Raw genomic sequence first — 22,610 nt, forward strand, 5'->3', positions numbered from 1 at the left:
TTACACCCATGGGGCACTGTGTGGTTTGAAATGAAAACAAAATGACCCATTTGATCAATGCTTTAAAAAAAAAAAAAAAAAATATATATATATATAATATATATATTAAATCAAATGTACATTCAGGTCCCAGCCACATTTTCTTGGTTAAATAAAACAGTACTTAGACTATCTGAAAAAGAAAACAATTCTACTTTATATTTTTACATTAACAATGTAATCAATATTCTATTTATAAAAGCCATGCATGAATCTCACCAAGTGTTTTTAAGCATTTTACATTTATTAAAACAATAACAGCAACAATTTAAACAGTATATTTTATTTTTGAACTTCTATTCAGCCATTCTTTGTAATAGGTAACTTTTAGCTATTTTTTAATTTTCTGGGTCATCAGTCATCAAAGTTCAGTAAATATTAATCACAGACATGGAGATTTACTTTAAATTTCACCAAGCTGATTACTCACTAAAAACTCCCACAGATCATGTTTTCATGCCATTTTAAATCTTATTTTGATGTAACAAATGGCTCGTTTCCACTGAGCGGTATGGGTCAGTACAGTACAGTACAGTGCGATTTGGGACGGCAGCTATACCCGATCTAGCTTGCGTTTCCACCACCAACAGTAGGAGAGCAGGGCACAACTTTACACTTTCTGACTTTCTCAGTTTGTGTAAAACCACATGGGGTTCACAGTATACTTTTAAATATCCACACTTATCTAATATTTCATATTTCACACTTGTCTAATACAAATATGTCACTTTGTTTCATAATTACAGTGTATATGTTTTTATTTATTTTCCCCAAAATAATGTAAGTGAACTCTGACAACATGCCCCGTAGGGGGGGAACATTGTAAATTCTAAAGGGCACCTTGTAATGTGAGCATATGACAACTTAAAATGTTATCTGGTCTAATGAAAAAGATATTACAAGGCAAACTTAAATATTTTGTTAATTAAATAAAATTATATTGACTTTTTCAAATAAAATAATGGCGTTTTTTAAGAATTAAAGATAATCCAATTTTGGAGTTTGACAATGAACACATTGCAACCATGCTTGGAGCGGCCCTGATCACAAAACACAGCTATACAGCATAATTCAAAACAATGTGGGCAAATAGATGAAGAAACACATTTAGATATTCAGAAAAACACAGAGTCACAACACTCCCCTCCCTCCACACAGCTCTCACAGAATAGGAGACATGTAAATGAGCCAAAATGCTTTACCTTTCTTGAAATAAACTTGAAATAAATACTTCTGAAATATTGACTGTCCTTGTTTATTCACCTAAAAACTGATGAAAAATGTACTTCAGCCAAAAATTTACTTCTGCTTTTGTAAAATAAATGTTCAGTGATATCTTTAAAAGATTTCTGAAATTTCAAGCATTTTTTTCTTATAAAAGACTTTTATGAGCTTTAAGCTCTAATCATCAAAATGAAAAGAAAACAAAAAAAAAACTTTTGCAATGTTTTACTTTTATGTAATGAATCTAGAATATATGAAAGTTTCAGTTTTTGAAAAAGAACTTTTTCACAATATTCTAATTTTTTTAGATGCACCTGTATATGGATATAGATGTGTGTGTGTGTGTGTGTGTGTGTGTGTATATATATATATATATATATATATATATATATATATGTAGTATTCTTGTAAAGACTACAGGGATTATTTGTACTTTTAAAATTCATTTGTCACATTGCAAAAAAACAAAAAGAACAGCAAAATTATTTTAAAAAGTTTAAAAAGAAAAAAAAAAAAAAAAGGAGTTTACTTAATAATAATTAATAATAACAGCAGGAACATGTTCTCATCTTCAGAATGCTGTGCGTGGAGCTGTGATTTTAAATACAGCAAACATTGATACACATGCAAAGGCATGCTTAAAATTTTCAGTGATTATAATTACACATTGTTGTGAACATCTGCTTATTACCTGCATGCTGATGACCAGTTCTTGTGTCTTTTTAAATGTCAAACTCCTCTATTATTTATAGAAAAACACAGTAGTATCACATCTACATTTATTAATAAGACACATTTTTAAGCTCAACGTCACAATTTAACCCCTTTGCACAAATGTGTGTCAGTATATATTATTACAAGGCTCTGCCATCTCAAACAACCTGTGATGTTCACTTGTGCGATGTGCAATGTCATAGGCAGTCTCTCCTGCACTGTTTTTCAGTCCTGCTTGTAGGGTGCGCTGTGACAGCAGTAGCTCAATTGTCTGCCCAGCTGTAGTATTTCCAGCAGCCAGTTGTAGGGGTGTGAGTCGCCCTGCTGTCATGGCATTGACCTCTGCCCCCCAATTCAAAAGACAGGAAGCTACAGTGGCATGACCCCAGCGGCAGGCACTATGTAGTGGCATCCAACCATCAGTAGTTCTTGCATGAAGATTCGCTCCAGCATTCAAAAGAGCAGAGACCACAGCATAATGGCCACTGTAAGCAGCACGGTGTAGAGGGGTGTAACCATCACTATCATGACAACTGGCAAGTGTTGGGTCCAAAGCAAGCAGATGTTCTACTGTGGCTAACTGTAAAAGAGAGAAATAATGAAACAAAAAAGGTTAGGAAAAACAAAGATAGAAAAATAAATGAACGGAAATGCATCAATACTTAATTTCTTCTTTGCCAAAAAGCAACTGATATTATAGACCAGTTTTCATATTTAAAGCGTATTGAACACCACTGACCCACACATGAAACTTTTCAAGTTTTATACTGATTGGACTTGATTAGGAAAGCCACACACCTGTCTATATAAGACCTTACAGCTCACAGTGCATGTCAGAGCAAATGAGAATCATGAGGTCAAATGAACTGCCTGAAGAGCTCAGAGACAGAATTGTGGCAAGCCACAGATCTGGCCAAGGTTACAAAAAAATTTCTGCTGCACTTAAGGTTCCTAAGAGCACAGTGGCCTCCAAAATCCTTAAATGGAAGACGTTCGGGACGACCAGAACCCTTCCTAGAGCTGGCCGTCTGGCCAAACTGAGCTATCGGGAGAGAAGAGCCTTGGTGAGAGAGGTAAAGAAGAACCCAAAGATCACTGTGACTGAGCTCCAGAGATGCAGTCGGGAGATGGGAGAAAGTTGTAGAAAGTCAACCATCACTGCAGCCCTCCACCAGTCGGGGCTTTATGGCAGAGTGGCCCGACGGAAGCCTCTCCTCAGTGCAAGACACATGAAAGCCCGCATGGAGTTTGCTAAAAAACACCTGAAGTACTCCAAGATGGTGAGAAATAAGATTCTCTGGTCTGATGAGACCAAGATAGAACTTTTTGGCCTTAATTCTAAGCGGTATGTGTGGAGAAAACCAGGCACTGCTTATCACCTGTCCAATACAGTCCCAACAGTGAAGCATGGTGGTGGCAGCATCATGCTGTGGGGGTGTTTTTCAGCTGCAGGGACAGAACGACTGGTTGCAATCGAAGGAAAGATGAATGCAGCCAAGTACAGGGATATCCTGGACGAAAACCTTCTCCAGAGTGCTCAGGACCTCAGACTGGGCCGAAGGTTTACCTTCCAACAAGACAATGACTCTAAGCACACAGCTAAAATAACGAAGGAGTGGCTTCACAACAACTCTGTGACTGTTCTTGAATGGCCCAGCCAGAGCCCTGACTTAAACCCAACTGAGCATCTCTGGAGAGACCTAAAAATGGCTGTCCACCAACGTTTACCATCCAACCTGACAGAACTGGAGAGGATCTGCAAGGAAGAATGGCAGAGGATCCCCAAATCCAGGTGTGAAAAACTTGTTGCATCTTTCCCAAAAAGACTCATGGCTGTATTAGATCAAAAGGGTGCTTCTACTAAATACTGAGCAAAGGGTCTGAATACTTAGGACCATGTGATATTTCAGTTTTTCTTTTTTAATAAATCTGCAAAAATGTCAACAATTCTGTGTTTTTTTGTCAATATGGGGTTCTGTGTGTACATTAATGAGGAAAAAAAATGAACTTAAATGATTTTAGCAAAGGGCTGCAATATAACAAAGAGTGAAAAATTTAATGTTTTTATGAATGAATTTATTTATTTATTTATTTATGAATTTTATGAATGTGTCAGGGCAAAACAGCAAGGAGACTACATTAACGTTTTAATAATTTATTGATAAACAAATGCTATCTTTGTTTTCTGCTTAAGAGATGAAGTTGGCGACACTGACTTGTCATCTCTGCAGTTTCATACAGATTACATAATCTGAGAATATTTGTTTTCTATTTGAATTGGTTCATTTAAAAGTAGAAATTTCGCTCTCTATAGTCTACTCCATGCAGTGCGCATTGCAGAGCCATGGCACAGTGCAGCAGGAGTCACATTTCTCCAATCACATAAAGAGAGGCGCTTTCAGTGCAAGCACTTCGGGTGTACAGCCTGGTTTACTCGCCGTATCAGCACGAGCGCAAAGGTAAATTTCACCGGATTTCCTGTGCTCAGGGAGTAGGGTGCAAAGAACACTGTGTAGGGACGATGTCGATTGAAACACAATTCATTCATGGAGCCTGCTTCTAACAAGCTGGTTATCTGAATCAGGTGTGTTAAATAAGAGCGACATGCAAAATATGCTGAGCGGTTGTACGCAAGGACTGGAATTGAGAACCACTGGTGTAGGCTTTGCCATGCCTCATAATATTTGTTTTTGTTAATAAACGTTATGTAAGCTCGGTTGTCATTGTAACTACTGTGTGTGTGCACTTGGATGGGTTAAATGCAGAGCACAAATTCTGAGTATTTTTATATTTTATATTTGTTATATTTGGGTCACCATACTTGGCCAGATGTCACATCCATTTCTTGTTCTTTTTTAAAATAGCAAATCCAACATGACAAATAATTGTGGTAAAATTGTGATAATTGTGATATTTCTGAGAAAATTTTTTTTTTTGCCATATCGCCCACCCCTACTTGTTCTCCATATGTACAAAGTTTTAACCTTACAACATACAGACATAAAAAGAAGAAAAAAACAACAACTGAAAAACATTTGTACCAGTAGGCCATTCAGACAGGCCGTTATTAACCACAGCAAAGATGGTGCATTCCATTTTTCTAAATCATACTGTTGCAGAGTTGTATGTAGAATGTCCTTATTCACAAAACAATTTTAGTCTCCTACAACAGAACCTACAATACAATAGAATTTATTTAATCAGTGATGCCGTCTACACTGGACGTGACTCAACAAATCCCCAACAGTAAACTGACAACTCGTTTATGAGGTACTGATACAAAGTTCAAATGTTTTGCAACGGTCGTTTTGTCACGTCCAAAGTTGACAGAATCAAGCTGACACGGTGTAACAGCTGTTCTTGCGCCTAGTTCGGTTTTCATTTATGTTTGCACAATGTCTATCAGCCATGATTATTCTAGTCTGTTAATTAAAAAGCTGCTTATTTGCATATCCGCTTATTGTCTAAACTTGGGCCCCCCTGACTAAAGATGTTTTAAGCTGACTTCGTTATCGATTTAAACCTTTATTCGATTAATTGCACATGGGAAACTAAACCATAATGAGCCTTTAATATATAGCCCACCTGAACTCATTGGGCCGATTGCCAAAACCCCACTATACCTCCACATATTACTTTGTCACATATTTAATTTACTTTAAATAACACTAATAACTAATAACTAAGTAATGAAATTGCTACCAAATTAAACAGCGTGTGAGCAACTGGACACCCTGCACAGTGCTGACGAACTTGCTTGACAATTGTAACTGAAATATATATTTTTGCATATTTGTCAGACTGTTAGATTCAGATCATCAAACAAATTTTAATATTACTCAAAGATAATGCAAGTAAATACAAAATGCAGTTTTGATCATTTCATTTATTAAAGGAAAAAAGCTGTTCAAACCTACCTGGATCTACGTGAAAAATGAATTGCCCCCTCCTGTTAAGTCATGATAAAACTGTGATTAACCACATTATTTTAGAAAGCGGAGTTAAATTTCACTAGCCACACATACTGCCAGACCTGTTGAATCAAGAAATCACTTAAATAGAACCTGTCTGACAAAGTGAAGCATGCTAAAAGATCTCAAAAAGCAACATATCATTCCGCAATCTAAAGAAATTCAAGAACAGATTACAAAACAAAGTAGTTGACATGTATCAGTCTGGAAAAGGTTTCAAAGGCATTTCTAAGAATTTGGTACTCAAGTGAACCACAGTAAGAGCCATTATTTACAAATGTAGAAAACTTGGAACAGTGGTGAACCTTCCAAGGAGTGGCCAGCCTACCAAAACACAATGACGACTTATCCACAAGGCCATAAAAGATAGTCTGGGGCTGCTTTGCAGCTTCAGGACCTGGACGACTTGCCATAATCGATGCAACCATGAATTCTGCACTATATCTGACTAGAAAATTCACTATATCTATAGAAAATTTTATCAAATTCTATTCTATTCTAAAAGCCATCAGTTTGTGACCTCGAGCTCAAGCGCACTTGGGTCATTCTGTGTCAATGCAACCAGATGTCCCTGGCTCAAATTTGAGATTTTGCTAATAATTTTTCTGAAGAAAGATACACATGTACAGTGATGAAAGCCAAAATATTAAATGTCATGGATGAATATTTACTGAGTAATCCACTATTTCGTAGAGGGAGGTCAAAATGGCAATTTTCACCTTTAGATTCAGAGTCAGGCTACATGGGGGAAAAAATAACTTCTGAAAGATGGCAGCATCATACTGTTATTTTTACACAGAGATTGGTAGTTCTATTAGTATAATCTGTTGACTTTAGCATCCTTTGTTGCATTATGTGCCAATGGTGACCATTCAGAAATGGGGAAACAGCACTTTTTAAGTTTTTCTCCAAAGTTTGCATGCCTGTAACTCAAAAAATATTCAAGATATCTTAATACCTATTTAGATATTGGGTCTTAACCAACTTTCCTTTTTGCATCTTTATTTTTAAGGCCTTGTATAGTCAGTTCCAGAGATATTGGAATTTCAATATGGCTCCAGGAGTAAATCGTTACAATGTACCCATTTTCAGTGGTGAAAAACCAAATTTGAAAAACCAGTTTGAAAAAATATGACCCTTCTCTTCTTTTAAAGAGGAATGTCAGAGGAACAAATAATCTTGAAACTGGAGCTGTATCTAGTTTCTTTCTGTCAAGACAACTTGCATTTGAACATGTCTGAGTGCCATATATATATATATATACAGTGAGGTCAATAAGTATTTGATCACCCTGTGATTTTGCAAGTTCTCTTACTTAGAAATCATGGAGGGGTCTACAATTTTCAGCATAGGTGCATTTCCACTGTGAGAGACAGAATCTAAAATTAAAAATCCGGAAATCACATTGTATGATTTTTTAACAATTTATTTGTGAATTACTGTGTCAAATAAGTATTTGATCACTTGAGTCAAAAAAATTTAACATTTGGTACAGAAGCCTTTGTAAACAATTACAGAGGTCAAACGGTTCCTGTACTTCTTCACCAGGTTTGTACACACTGCAGGAGGGATTTTGGCCCACTCCTCCATACAGATCTTCTCTAGATCTGTCAGGTTTCGGGGTTGTCGCTGAGCAACACGGAGTTTCAGCTCCCTCCAAAGATTTTCTATTGGATTTAGGTCTGGAGACTGGCTAGGCCACTCCAGAACTTTGATATGCTTCTTACGGAGCCACTCCTTGGTTTTCCTGGCTGTGTGCTTTGGGTCATTGTCATGTTGGAAGACCCAGCCACGACCCATCTTTAATGCTCTGACTGAGGGAAGGAGGTTTTTGCCCAATATGTCACAATACATGGCCCCCGTTCATCCTCTCCTTAATACAGTGCAGTCGTCCTGTCCCCTGTGCAGAAAAACACCCCCAGAGCATGATGCTTCCAGCCCCATGCTTCACTGTAGGTATGGTATTATTGGGATGATACTCATTATTCTTCTTCCTCCAAACACGGCGAATGGAGTTAAGACCAAAAAGTTCTACTTTGGTCTCATCTGACCACAGGACTTTCTCCCATGTCTCCTCTGGATCATCCAGATGGTCCCTGGCAAACTTCAGATGGGCCTGGACATGGGCTGACTTAGACAGGGGAACTTTCCGTGCGATGCAAGATTTTAAACCATAACGTCTTAGTGTATTACTGATAGTAGCCTTGTAAACGATGGTCCCAGCTCTCTTCACTGCATTGACCAGCTCCTCCTGTGTAGTTCTGGGCTGATTCTTCACCATTCTTAGCATCATTGATACCCCACGAGGAGAGATCTTCCGTGGGGCCCCAGTCTGAGGGACATTGACAGTCATCATTAGCCTCTTCCATTTTCTGACAATTGCTCCAACAGTTGTTCTTTTTTCACCAAGCTGCTTGGCAATTGCCCCGTAGCCCTTTCCAGCTTTGTGAAGGTCTACAATTTTGTCTCTTGTGTCTTTTGACAGCTCTTTGGTTTTGCCCATGTTGCTACTTAGACTTTAGCTGATTGTGGGGTGCACAGGTGTATTTATGACAGCTAACAACCTCAAAAAGGTGCTACTAATTTAGATTCATAAGCAGAGTGTAGCTGGACTATTTAAAAGCAAAATAACAGGTCTTTGAGGGCCAGAAATCTGGCTGATAAGCAAGTGATCAAATACTTATTTGACACAGTAATTCACAAATAAATTGTTAAAAAATCATACAATGTGATTTCCGGATTTTTAATTTTAGATTCTGTCTCTCACAGTGGAAATGCACCTATGCTGAAAATTGTAGACCCCTCCATGATTTCTAAGTAAGAGAACTTGCAAAATCACAGGGTGATCAAATATTTATTGACCTCACTGTATATATATTCCTTTTTCAAGGTTCGTATTCCTATAATGCATTCCTGGATTAATTATTAGAATTTCTTTTTTTTTTATTGTTATAAAATATGAAGCATAGCCATAGATCAAAAAGTATCTACTGCTAAAGGCACATCTGGCAGAAACACTGATAGTACCTCACACATTCAAGGTCTGTCAGACTTGAAATAATTAACAGTGGGTAATTCTAAACCCTAGGAAAATGGAATCCTGGGTAATCTTTACATTTCATAGTGTTCATATTTACGTAGAGTTAATAATTAATCCTGGTCATTCATAATCTAACGTGTCAAACTGTACAAATCCAATCCCTGGGTTACTGTTATAATTTGCATACAAGATTCCAAAAGAAAAGTTTCTTAAGAACCAGAATTTAAACTTATATTAAACTAAAATTATATTAATATAACTTTAATAATTCTTGAGTTACATGCACACAAATTTTGGAAAAACAATATTTATGAGACTCAAACAGGTATATTCTATACAATTGTTTTCATAGAGGAAAACCAGATACAATTCTAATTTCAACATTATTTCTTCTTCGGCATTGTTCTTTAAACAAAATGAGCATCGGCTGCATACAAAGAGACCAACATTTGGTTTTCGACCACTGAAAATAGGTAATATTCAACTGAAAATGGAGCCTCATTAAGATCCTCATATCTCTGGCACTGAATGATATAAAGCCTTGAAAATTAGGATTCCCAAAAAAACGTTTATGGAGAAATAGAATCTAAATACATATGAAGATATATTTAATACTTCTTGAGTTATAGGCAAGCAAATGTTGGAAAAAGGGTATTTTCAGTGCAGTTATCTTGACAGAAAGAAAGATATGTCTCTGATTTTAACATTATTTGTTCTTCCGACATTCCTCTTTAAAAGAGAAGTCTCATATTTTTGCAAACTGACCCACATTTGGTTTTTGACCACTGAAAATGTGTAAATTTTAACAATTTACTCCTGAAGCCATATTGAAATTCCAATATCTCTGGAACCGAATAGCATAGGGCCTTAAAAATGAATGGAAAAGGAAAGTTGGTTAAGACCAGTTACAGGCATGCAAACTTTGAATGGTCACAATTGGCACATAATGCAACAAAGATTGCTAAAGTCAACAGATTTGACTAATACAACTACCCATATGTGTAAAAAAAAATATATTATGATGCTGCCATCTTTCTTAAATCATTTTACCCCCCTGTAACATGACTCTGAATTTCAGGAGAAAATTGACATTTTGACCTACCTCTACAAAATAGTGGATTATTTAGTAAATATTCATCAATGACATTTAATATTGTGGCTTTCATTGCTATACATGCATATCTTTCTTCAGAAAAAAATATTAGCAAAATCAAAAATTTGAGCAGGGGACGTTTTTGGAATTTGGTTGATTTGACACGGGATGACCCACTTGGGTTATGCAGCAGGACAGTGATCCAAAACACACCAGCAAGTCCACCTCTGAATGTCTCAGGAAAAACAAAATTAAGGTTTTGGAGTGGCCAAATCAAAGTATGGCATGACCTTAAAAGAGACGTTCACTTCCAGAACAAAAATTGACAGATAATGTACTCACCCCTTGTCATCCAAGATGTTCATGTCTTTTTTCCTCAGCCGTAAAGAAGTTGTTTTTTGTGGGAATATTTCAGGATTTTTCTCCATATAATGGACTGGTATGGTGCCCCGATTTTGAACTTCTAAAATGCAGTTTAAATGCGGCTTCAAAAGATCCCAAATGTGGTTGTAAACGATCCCAGCCGAAGAAGAAGGGTCTTATCTAGCGAAACGATCAGTCATTTTCATAAAAATAATACAATTTATATACTTTTTAATGTCAAACGCTCATCTTGTCTCACTCTGCCTGAACTGTTTTTTTTGTTTGTTTTCGGTTCATGACAGTTAGGGTATGTTGAAAAATTCCCATCTCATGTTCTCCCTCAACTTCAAAATCGTCTTATATGGCTGTTTTACCTTTTTTGTTGAGGGTGTTTGATCTTCTTTGCATGTTCACTTTGCGAAGACTGGGTTGGTACTTCTGCAGTGATGTAGGATGATTTTAAAATTATTTTATAAGTTACTCAAACAACAATTTCTTTACGGCTGAAGAAAAACGACATGAACATCTTGGATGACAAGGGGGTGAGTACATTATCTGTAAATTTTTGTTCTGTAAGTGGACTTCTTTAAGCAGTCCATTTATGCTCAAAACCCCCTCCAATGTGGCTGAATTAAAACAATTCTGCAAAAAATAGTGGGACAAAATTCCTTCACAGCGATGTGAAAGACTCAGTTATCAGTTGCCAGTTATCACAAATGTTTGATTGCAGTTGTTGCTGCCAAGGGTGGCACAACCAGTTCCCCTTCAGTCGTACTCTACGAGGTTACGTCATAACTGACGTATTTGGGGTCCTACTTGGGGGCCCAATCACCTCTGAGCTTAAGAAGGAAAGGCCAATGAAATTGGTGAGTGTAATTTGCATGCCAATCCACTCACCCGTACATACGGGTATATAAGATGGCGGCGTGCATCCAGTCATTCAGATTTTTGCTTCGGAGCCGATCGCTTCGTGAACTGCTTCTACAAGAAAAATTAGTGCGGCAGTCCTCCCCTGGGCAATCCAGCCTAAAAGAGCAATTACCTACAGCATACATGGTTGTTGAGAGTGTCTTTTTCAAGATGCATCTCCGATCGCGTGCTTTTAGGGAGCGATAGTTTCCTTATTCCTCATCACGGTCACAATCGCTGTCTCACAGGTCTGGGATGTAAACTAATGCACGTTGAGATGGCATTTGTGAATGGGTTATGCCCGTGTTGCGTGGGCATGCCCATTATTATGCTCGGTCATAGCTTAGATTTAATATGTGGGCTGCCTTTGTGCTGTACTTTTTCCGTTTTTTGCGAGTCACTAGACTCCCGAGGCTGCATTGGCTAGAAGTATGGGAAACCTGAGGATTATAGTCTCGATTGCTCTGTCGTGTAAACCCCTACGGAGGTCCGGCTCCTCTCAGAGTATTACTGTCGAGTTTCTGAATGTTGATGCCGGTTCGTCCTAGCACGAGCCTTGTGTCTCGTTTAGTGCTCATGAGGAAGTTAAGATGTCTATCGCCGCATCAGTGGAGGGGCTATCGTCTTTCGACGCCGGAGATTCTGCTGAGTGGCCGCCCATTGTGGCGGCTGCGCAGTTGGAGTCTAAGGCTAAGTTGACAGCCATGTTCCCCCGGGCAGCCTCGACCACCAGGCTGGAGATTGGGCTCCCCGCCTTCCCTGGGTGTTCGCGGTCTGACGATTATTTTCCGGCAACGGACACAGCTCTTGCAATTTTCTCTATGTCCTTTGGGTTTCTTAAAACATGTTGGGTTTGTCTGTGAGTGATGCATGTCTTCCTCACACCCAAGCTGAACACATGGTCTCTAAGATGGGGATGCAGGACACGTCACTTTCTAGTTGCGTCAACACAGGATTGTGGATCAGGTAAGCGCTGCATTAGCAGCCTGGCACTACTTCCGGATGCTTGCTCCTATAATCCCTATTTAATGCAGGCTGCAGCCCGGTTACTAATTTTACCTGGCCTGCCTGCTGGTCGATTTGGTTGGTCCATACATCCAAAAGAGTGGTGGGCTTCGCCCATTCCTGGTTCTTGAGTTCTGAATCGGTCCCCTCTTTGGGTTACCATTCAGGTGGCTGAAGCAGAAACATATGTTTCTGATTTTCAGCACCTGGTTTGGGTTACAGCTTCGACCTGAAGGACGTGTGCTGTTATGCCTGATTGCCCTGCCGCAGATAGTTTTTCGGTCTGCTTCAGGGGTCGGACATATCTCTGGTTGCTGACACTCATGCTCCTCGCGACAGCCCCTCCCTGGAATATTCCTCTGATAAAGAACCTTCTTCTCGGGGATGGGCACAGTCTGGCACCTGCATCCCGATCTGTGGACCTGTGTATCTGGTTTCTGGATGGGATGCGTTAAGATCTCACTGGCCTTCCCAGGCCGTGATAGATATTATCACTCAGGTTAGAGCCCCCTCTATGAGGCAGGCATATGCTCTGAGGTGAGGTCTTTTCATTGTATGGTGCTCCACTTGCCGAGTGGACCCCCTGAGATGCTCAGTCAGAGTTGTGCTTTTCTTCTTGCAGGAGAAGTTCCCTCCACTTTGAATGTGTTCATCACGGCCATCACGGCATATCACAATGCAGTGGATGGTCGACCCTAGGGAAGCATCACCTGACTGCTAGGTTCCTGAGGGGTGCAGGAGGATAAGTCCTCATAGGCTGCACCTTATCCCCTCTTGGGATCTCTCCGTGGCCCTCTTAGGTCTACGGAGTGCTCCTTTTGAGCCACTTGAATCAGTTGAGCTAAAATCCGGTCGCTTAGACCTCACTCCTGATTGCGCTCACTAAGAGGGTGTAGAACGTGTCTTGAATTAGGAACGTGTCTTGAATTAGGTCCGGCTATTGTCACGTGATCTTGAGATGTTGCTGTGTCTGGTTTGTGCCATGCCCATTTACGTGGACTGCACCCGGGACTTAGACGCTTCAAGCAGCTCTTGTTTGCTTATGGGTCAGCAGTAGGACCCCAAATACATCAGTTATGAAGTAACGTCTCCATTCCCTCCCTCAGGGAACAAGGGTTACAGATGTAACCAAGACGTTATTAGGCTTAAGGGGCAACTACTTTTTAACGTAGGGCCAGGCAGGTTTGGACACCTTTTTTCTGTAATAAATGAAATCATTATTTCAAAATTGCCTTTTGTATTTTACTTGGGTTATCTGTGTGTAATATTAAATTTAGTTTGATGATCAGAATCATACAAGTGTGACAAATATGCAAAAAAAAAAAAAAAACAGCATAGATTATGATCTATATCATAGATTAATACTGTATCATAGACATATCATAGATATAATATATTAATATTGTACATTTAAACCCTCTAACTGTGCAAAGTTGCTATTACACTATTTTACACTCTATCTTACCCTGCTGGTTTGTTTTTATATTTAACGCATTTTGCTCTCTCTTCTTTTCCTTTTATTATTTTCTCTTTATGGTACTTCATTCGGGTTTTGTAAGCACTACAAAAATGTATCCTTACTAATTCAAGCTTTCTCAACTTATATTTTACAGTTTGTCAATTGATATAAAATTTTGTAGGCTTTGCATGCACATATGTACCCCTCAAAAGCCTGAAACAACAGAGCCCCCAACATAAGAAATCCCTAATTAACCCCTGGATATATAATATATGATTACTTACTCTGTTCCTCTCAGCGGCCCATAATATCAGTTCGGTTGGAGTGTCTTGTAATTTAAACTCCTGCTGCTGATACCATTCCTCAGTGTGGCAGGTTTCATCATCATCTCCTTCCTCCTCATCCACCCAGCCGCTCTTTGTCCCTACTGGGATAATGTGGCCATGAGACTCCAGCAAGTCAAGCTGGTTAAAATCTTCTGGAAAATCCATGACCGAGCCCACTTTTAGAGTAAGGGAGTGCGAGAGACTCTGTGTGTGTGTGTGTGTGTGTGTGTGTGTTTGAGAGAGAGAGAAAGAGAGAGAGAGAGAGAGAGAGAGAGAGAGAGAGATAAGGTAACATCATTTGGACCCGCTTTACAGCATGGCAAAAAGAGAAGCAAACAGTCTGATTCAGTGTACTGTTTTTCAGTTTTTACAGAAACTGGAGTGCATGCATTTAACAATGTTACCCATGTTGTATGATAAAATCACAAAACATTTTTTCTTATAGCAACTGTACATTTATCAATAAACTAAGAACAAGTTTAGGTGCTCATAAATATTGTTTAAATAATTTAAATGTTTATTTAATATTTACAGTATTACTAGAAAATAACACAATTGTTACCATAAAAATTATCCTGTCATTGAGCACTATCAACGTATAATGGTTTAACGTGAACTACCATCTGATGCCATAACTGTTTCATGGTGCCACCAGATCACTTCCTATCGATATATAGCCATCGTTTAAACTACTAAACATATCTATCAAACGTCTCGTCTCATAACATGTATTTCAATTACACAAAACAAACTCACCGATAGCCAGCTTTATTCACTTTAAGCACAACATACTCACAGGTCTAGTACGGAGTCTGTCTTGACGCTGGGAAATGTAGTTTTTTGTGCAGTCCATTATTCGACACCTACTGAATCTATAAACTACATTTCCCAGGGGGGAAAAAAACTTCCTGCGAACATAAGACGGACTACTTCCGTAGTGGGAGGGACAAAAGTGCTTCCATGTGAACTTGTGTTAGTGAGCGCTTTAATTCTCTTTTTAGGTAAAGAGATATTTACTTTCCGTTAAATGAACAATAAGAGCAGGCGAAATATTTCAAGTTCAGTCTGTAACACTTTGCAGCTGCTTCGTTTAGTACAGTTTTAGAGCAAATTAGGACATGTAATGTTACAGCATCTCTTTCTCTGAGTGAAAGTATAATAACTTTATCTCTCTAGATCAAGATCAACAGATTTGTTTCTTTTTTTCTGATCAGCGTCATCATCATTTTCAGTGTCAACAGTATGACATCAGCTGGAAACACCATGTGAGTATAATTTAACTTTTGCTAGTTTAATCATCAGAATACCTTGGAATAACGTTGGTTTTGTAACGTTGGGATTTTAACACTTATGTTCAGCTGACTTTGTTCACGTTTTTTTTTTAATAGTGACGACGAGGACACATTCAAGATCCTCATTGCTACTGACATTCATCTAGGCTATCTGGAGAAGGATGCCATAAGAGGAAACGACACGTTCGTGACCTTTGACGAGATCATGAAACAAGCTGTGCAAAATGAGGTGGGAATGAAATAATGAGGACGTAGTGTTTGTGACTTAGAATTAATTAATTAATTAGTGTGAAATTATTGCACGCATTTTCAAAAATCCGTCCATTAGCAAAATTCAGAATCCAAGAATTGGCTCCAGTTCAATTCATGAATTGTAATTTGAAATTAATATAATTGAAACTGGAATTTAAAGGGGTCATTGGATGCAAAGTTCACTTTTACATGTTGTTTGAACATTAATGTGTGTTGGCAGTGTATGTACACATCTACCCTGTAATGATAAAAATCCATGCAGTGGTTTTTAATTAATCTGTAAAAATAATATGTTCGCGCGAATCATTCAATAATTAGAGCAGAAGTGAGTATAAGGTTTTTTTTTTTTTTTTTCTTTGCGATCACCTTTTGTAATAATGTGCTAATTATCAAGTTTAGCAGCTAAAAGCTTAACAGAGAGAAGAGGCGGGCGGGCTCATTAACATTTAAAGCAACCTTGACCAGAACAGGATGATTTTTGCAGAGCTGATTTTGCCAAGGTAAAAAGGGTGTTGTTTTACACCATTGAGTATTTGTAACCAAAGTATATTATAGACTTTTCATTGAGACTCTAAAGAATCATATCAACCTGTGGAAAATGGGCATCCGATGACCCCTTTAATAAAGTGGAATGAATGAACAATGCCAGTGTAATTTAGAACAGGGTGACCAATGGTTAGTATAAATTCCAAATATTTGATGATATCACATATTTTTAATTTGAAGATTGTAAGCAACACATGCACCAGTGAAACTGGTATTTATTTTCCCCAATATTTTCCAAATTACAAATAATTTAAAAACATATGAATTTATATAAATCATATGAATGTAACAAAATATGAAAAAAGATTAAAATAAATAAACCTGTAAAATATACATTTATACTCACCCTGTCTGCACAAGCGCAAGGGTGTGCACAAAAAAAATATTATATCATCAGGGGTGGTTGGGCACATGAGTGTGCAAGACCCCGTTTTACATGGTGGTGTGCACAGAATATTTTCTAACTGTTGACACAGCTCCTCTGTAAGGGGAACAGTTAAATTTAGCTCAAAGGGAATTAAATAGATATTTATAGGGAATTTGGACAGAATTACTGTTTTAGGGCTGATCAACTGGATTGAACAGCGACTCATTGAATGGGCCATATAAAATCAACTCTGCAATGGATATTCAGTAGTCAATCTGAGGAAGTCTTTAGCTTGTATTTTTCATCATGGATTTACATGTGATGGTCATTATGTGCTGTCTCTTTGGCCATTTATCTTGGTTACGTGCCCCAAATTGAACAATCTCCTTCCTGAGTTGGAATTATCAATAAGTGTTGTTGTTCTTTGTTAATGTTGCAAGCTGTTTACAGCTGCTAGTTGGTTAGACTTGCTTCAGACTTGTGGCGCCAGGGTATTGTGCGCAGATTTATGATTTTGTCTTGTTATCCTTGTGCTTAAATAGTATAAAATTGCTTGAATTTTGTAACTGGCAAGGTGTATTTGTCCGTTCAGTGCCAGAAGAAGTGAAAGTGAATTATATTAGAGATGCAACGCAGCTCTTTATGTCACAGAAAACAGCTCACAAGCACTAAGTTAAGTTATTTTATGTGTTCGTGTGCTTGAATGGTATAAAATCGCTTGAATATTTTAATTGGCAAGGCTTAAAAACACACACAAGTGATAAACGTGACAGCAGTGGCCCGATTGGAGCAGTGATAGATTAGTTAGCTGTCCCAAGTAGGGCTGGGTGATGTATCGAGTATTAGCAATAATATCGCAATAATTTTGACGACGATGTAAAATGTGAAAATATCGTGAATATCAAATATTTTACATTCAAGCATACTTTCCCAAAAGAATGCGCAGAACGTCTAATGTTACATCTCCTTACATATTACACGTGTGTGTGTGTGTGTGTATATATATATATATAAGCCTATAATGAATCAGACTAGATGAGGTCAAATAAACCATGTATTAGTCCACATTCTATTGATTTGTGCTTATGGTGGTGGAGCATCCATGAGGCACATTTTCCCAAATTTGCAAAATTAGCTAAGAAATATGTATGTACTTGTTTTGTGCTACCTAAGATACATATACATGTTTATTTAATAAAAAGCAGTAAGTGATATAACAAGATTAACTGCTTAAATTTGCACTAAACATTTAGTTTTTACTTTGTAACAATAGCTGTTCTATCTAAATTGTTTTTGTTTTTTTTTTTTAATGGGGCAAAAAAATATCATGTTTTTTTTATTATTTACGAGCAAATGCAAACATATCAAGATATATATTGAATATCGTAAAACTTTTGACAATATCGAGATTTTTTTTTTTTTTAATTATTATATAAAGATATCGCCCAGCCCTAGTCCCAAGGGTCTTTTACAATAGCCTCTAGCTATCCGACAGTCATTATTGTCAAGACATGGTAGCAAACAACTATGTTGGGTTAGCTTTGCAGTGTAAATGAAATATATGTAGTTATTTGATATTTAATTTAGCAACAGTAATTTAATATAGCAACAAAGTACAGATTAAGGCCTAGGTCTCTGCTAAGTTTGGTGCTGTAGCATTTAAGTCCTAGGAGGAGATACAGTCAGAAATTTCTCAGAGAAAAAAGAAAAATATTTTAATTGTTTAAATTAGGGATGTCAATTTTTGATCATTCACATGATCGATTGTCGTTTAAATTAACAATCAATTAATCGATTAATTGTTAACCTTAATACTGCAAAATGCATCTTTTGCATTGGCATATAGTCACCGGCATGACAGCATGTGCAAATACCACTCAAGACACCAGCTACCTCACATGAATGAAAGGGGATTTTAGTCTTAATAAAAGGCTAGTAGCAGGATTGTAAAAATAATAGATGCGATCATGATCATTTGATAAAATGAAGAGAGAGAGTTGTAGTTATGTTTGGGATCATTTTATAGGGATGCACTAAATTATCGGCCGAAAATGGCATTGTTATAGATACAAGCTCACCAGTATTTCTTTCTCTGATAATAGTTTTGGTCGGAATTAAAGTCTTGGAGTCATGCCATGGTTTTCCTTGTAGATTAAGCTAGAGTAATATTACACCAAAAAAAAAGAGGTGGGGCCCACCCAAGGTTGGTCAAACAACATTCAGTTGACCTAACTGGAAATTCCCTTTTGGCCTTTACAGTCTTAAGTACACTTAAACTAATTCCAAGGGTTAGTCGAATTTCTAAAATCTAAAGTTAGCATGGCCCATGCTGGACTTTAGTCCATTACTAACCTGACACAGATATGCAGTAATAATGATACAACATGATCTAGTGGAGTCAGTCATTTCAGAGTAAACAGAATTCTTGTAATTTTCATTTAAGTACTCAGACCAAGACAAACATAGTCAAAGTGGAGACAGGAACTAACAATCGGAATTTGTGTTAAGGTCTAGACATGGAGAGTTTATACCTTTTGGGGACAGATGGTGATTTGCATGAAAGACACTGGGAAAGGGCACACCTTTTACAGGCAGCAAAATATCTCTAAACTATAAGATCTTTATTACCTTTTAGTTTACTTTTTGTAAGATTGAGACCATTGTAACAGTTGCACTGGGACATTTCAAATGATACCAGACGTTATTGTGAATATCACTTGCATTCATGTATCACTTGCATTCATTATATTTTGCTATTGACTATTCTGAGTGAGCTGAGTGAAGAGGAGGACGTGGGGCAAAAGGAGCAAATGTGTAGATCTTTCTCCTAAGTAAATGATGATCGTCGCCATTACGAATTCTAACCTCCTTTTGGATGCTCTTTTGTTCTGGTTTTCATAGGAACCCATTCAAATAGTGCCCATCTGTTCTTAATGTAGCTAACGTCGGCAGCTTTGTGTCATCTACACACTCAATAAACTTTGAGGAGTGAGGCACTGACAAATAACGGTCATTGTGACATTGCAAAGTGATGGCGCTATGGATTCATGTGCTTTTTTTAAATTAAAAAATTAATAGGTTTAACATTAGATATCAGCTAGGGATATAAGCTGATTTGACCAGAAACACTGGAGACCGGAAATGCAAACCATCCTTCCGGTTAGGAGTCAGGTGCGACTTCTGTGTCTAGGAAAAACGTCTATAGGTGAGAGAAGTTTTCCGGCATCTTCTCCCAGTGAGATGTGGAAACACGTGTCTGTATGTTAATACACAGCAGTGTTTCTCACAGACTTGCACACTTTGTGTGGCAGCACTTTACAATCAAAATTATTCAACCCCCTTGACCTGCAAGACATTTTGCTGTAGAGAATAACATTTTATTAAAACAATTCAACATCGGCATCAGTAAACTATTAGAGAAAGTTTATTAATACACATTTGAGTGACTCTGAAAATGTAACATTGAATCATGATAAAATTCTAATTGCCTCTAAACATTCATTCAGCTTTAAACATTCATTCATTCATTCATTCATGTTCAAAATTATTCAACCCCCAAAAGTCATATTGTGAGCAGAATCATTTATTCTTTAAAACCACCTGTGAACGCTGCCTGTAAGCGTGTCTGTCACCTCTCTACTACAGTCTTGGTCTATTCCTCACCTGAAAAAGCTTCCAGTTCACTGATATTCTTTGGTTTTCTCATCGCCACTGCTTTCTTAAGATTCAACCAAATATTTTCAATGAGAATAAATTGTGGAGACTGAACAGGCCACTCAAGATCATTCTATGACTGATCCCTGAACCACGCATAAGTAGATTTGGATGTTTACTTTGGGATGGATGTCCTACAGGAAAGTCCACTGATCATCAGCTTCAGTCTTTGCACCAAAGGTATCACACTTCTTGTCAAAATGGCCTGATACGTGAATCCTTGATGTCCTTCATACGCTCTTGATTTCCACTTCCTGCTACAGTAAAACAACCCCATAACAGGACTGATCCACCTCCAAGACGATGGAGATGGTGGTGTTCTGCTCATAAGTTTTGCCTTTTTTGCACCAAAGATACCTTTGATCCATGGGTCCAAATAGTTCCAGTTTGGTCACATCACTCCATAAAACATTCTTTCAGAACTCCACAGGTCTATCCAAATGAATTTCAGCATGTTTAAGTCAGCCTTTTTTTTTTTTTTTTTTTTTTTATTCTGCAAGATGCCTCAACATGAAGGCTATACTTGTCTAGTCTTTTTCTTATGCATTGCATTGTAATGTTTTTCCTTGTTTCGTCAGGTCATCTTGCAATATTTTGGCTGTACATTGCAAGTTTTTCTAAGTTGCTCTGACCAAACATTTTATGATATTGTGCTTTTTTTGTTTAACACCCTTAAAGGTTTTCTGGTACAACACATTTTAAACTAAGAAATAAGGCTACCAGCTGTGTCTCTAGGAACTTTTAATGTCTTGGAAATATTCATGTAGCCTGCACATGTAGCTTTCTCAATAGTTTTTGTGAGAGCTCTGTTGACTTTCCATATTTGCTACTCAACTTCAGCACATGCATGGGCTAAATATGTGTAACAAACCCAAACTAATTCTGTTTTTTAATAGAGTTTCTAAAGGCGTAATTGTGTTTTAGAACAATTTTGTTCCCTGCCATAAAAATAAGTGAATTGAAAACAGCAATGTTGAATAGGGGTTGAATAATTATGTCACAGCTGTGTTACTAAAAAATTCTATAACTCAAAAACATTACATTTATGTATTGACATTATCACTTCTAATATGCCAGTAAACTGTTTCAGATGTAATTTTTATAAAATCCTGGATCTTCTGAAAAGCCTTTATTTGTAAAGTACTGCAGTCTCTGAGGGGTTGAATAGTTTTGATTGCAACTATTTATAGGTATACATGTTTGATGCGTAAAAAGATCAGTCGATTTTCGACTTTCGACAGGAGCTGCTTTTGGAGCGGCAGAAAATGCAGTTTCCCTGGTAGCTGTAATCAAACCTGGGCTGAAATAGGCATTATAGAAAAGAAATGAAGTGACCCTGACATCAAAGCTTTTCTGAAGAGAAGTGGGTAGAGCCCTGCATTAGCCTCGAATTCCCTTGCCCGAGACGTTCGGCCCCTAACCTTGACCCTTGTCTGACATCTTATCAGAATTCTGACTGGAGCCCATGGGCCTCATTTATGAAACGAAAGTATGACACAAAATGGCCATATGGTCATTTCTGCACAAAACTTGGAATTTATCAGTATGGACGTGAGCAGTGAGTACGATCAAATCTCACATCAAGTGTGCACATTTGTGTGCAGCATAGAGCATTTCGGAGAATTGTATGACAGCATTTTGTTCATTTAGATTATTTTCCTGGCCTGACAAATGAAGCTTTTTTATTCTTTCAGGGCATTAGATTTATATGTGCAAATAGCAGCATATTCATACATCGTCGCATCACCCACCTGCTGCACTTTGGTGAACGGAGAAAACAGGAATTATAAAAGGAATAAAATAAATAGGGCTAGCCTACACAAAATATATTTCTCCTAAATAATTAACAGATTAACAACAGAAAAAAACCCCTCTGCGACAAGTATAGGCCTCTTTCATTTTTATGACACTTTTATTTGTTACATTTTTATTTTATCAAATGTAACTGATCGCGCAGGCGCCTCATGTGCACACACAAACAAATTTCAGTGTTGCTAACTTGACATTTCAGCCATTATTCACACTAAAATGCAGTCAACCAAACATAAAAGTTACACTGCTCAATTTAAAATGTCCACTGTAAAATCAGTGTGCAGTGCCAAAATGAACATTTTTGTGCGTGTGAAGGATGATTTATGTGGATAATTGGAACACAAGTGAAGTACAAAGACTTGTGTACATCGTGGGTAATAGTTATTGGTATGGTAATATACATACTGTGTAACTTAATGCTATTGTTTGCAAATACAAGGTTAAAGGGTGTTTTTTAAGTAAGAAATTTTTCTTTCATGAGTTT

The 22,610-nt window shown here is 37.6% G+C and overlaps 1 protein-coding gene and 1 long non-coding RNA gene across 6 annotated transcripts; one reads left to right on the forward strand and one right to left on the reverse strand.

Annotated features, from left to right (window-relative positions):
* Positions 1 to 268: 268 nt before the first annotated feature.
* ankrd49 (ankyrin repeat domain 49) lies at positions 269 to 15,532 on the reverse strand. 5 transcript variants are annotated; one of them, XM_051129798.1, is made up of 3 exons: positions 15,451 to 15,532; positions 14,102 to 14,347; positions 269 to 2,557 (listed from the first exon to the last, which is right to left on the reverse strand). In XM_051129798.1, exons 2-3 carry the CDS (start codon positions 14,306 to 14,308, stop codon positions 2,105 to 2,107), a joined length of 660 nt encoding a protein of 219 aa, XP_050985755.1. In that variant the 5' UTR covers positions 14,309 to 14,347; positions 15,451 to 15,532; the 3' UTR covers positions 269 to 2,104. The 5 variants fall into 5 exon arrangements, with proteins under 5 accessions (XP_050985755.1, XP_050985754.1, XP_050985753.1 ...); XM_051129797.1 differs by lacking the exon at positions 15,451 to 15,532 and adding an exon at positions 14,940 to 14,964; XM_051129796.1 differs by lacking the exon at positions 15,451 to 15,532 and adding an exon at positions 14,900 to 14,957.
* On the forward strand, positions 15,064 to 15,663 carry LOC127177499 (uncharacterized). Its single transcript, XR_007829237.1, has 3 exons — positions 15,064 to 15,144; positions 15,358 to 15,408; positions 15,532 to 15,663. It is a non-coding gene; the product is annotated as an uncharacterized LOC127177499 (long non-coding RNA).
* Positions 15,664 to 22,610: the final 6,947 nt, after the last annotated feature.

Source organism: Labeo rohita, chromosome 15 (assembly GCF_022985175.1).
Source record: "Labeo rohita strain BAU-BD-2019 chromosome 15, IGBB_LRoh.1.0, whole genome shotgun sequence".
In the NCBI taxonomy this organism is placed as follows: domain Eukaryota; kingdom Metazoa; phylum Chordata; class Actinopteri; order Cypriniformes; family Cyprinidae; genus Labeo; species Labeo rohita.

Excerpts from the sequence above, each read along its gene's own strand:
- ankrd49 (XM_051129794.1), bottom strand. The coding sequence starts at position 14,787 with ATGAAACAGTTATGGCATCAGATG. Across the intron at positions 14,348-14,763 it reads AACAGTTATGGCATCAGATG|AGTCTCTCGCACTCCCTTAC; the intron begins GTAGTTCACGTT and ends ACACACACACAG. Across the intron at positions 2,558-14,101 it reads GGGCCGCTGAGAGGAACAGA|TTAGCCACAGTAGAACATCT; the intron begins GTAAGTAATCAT and ends TCTCTTTTACAG.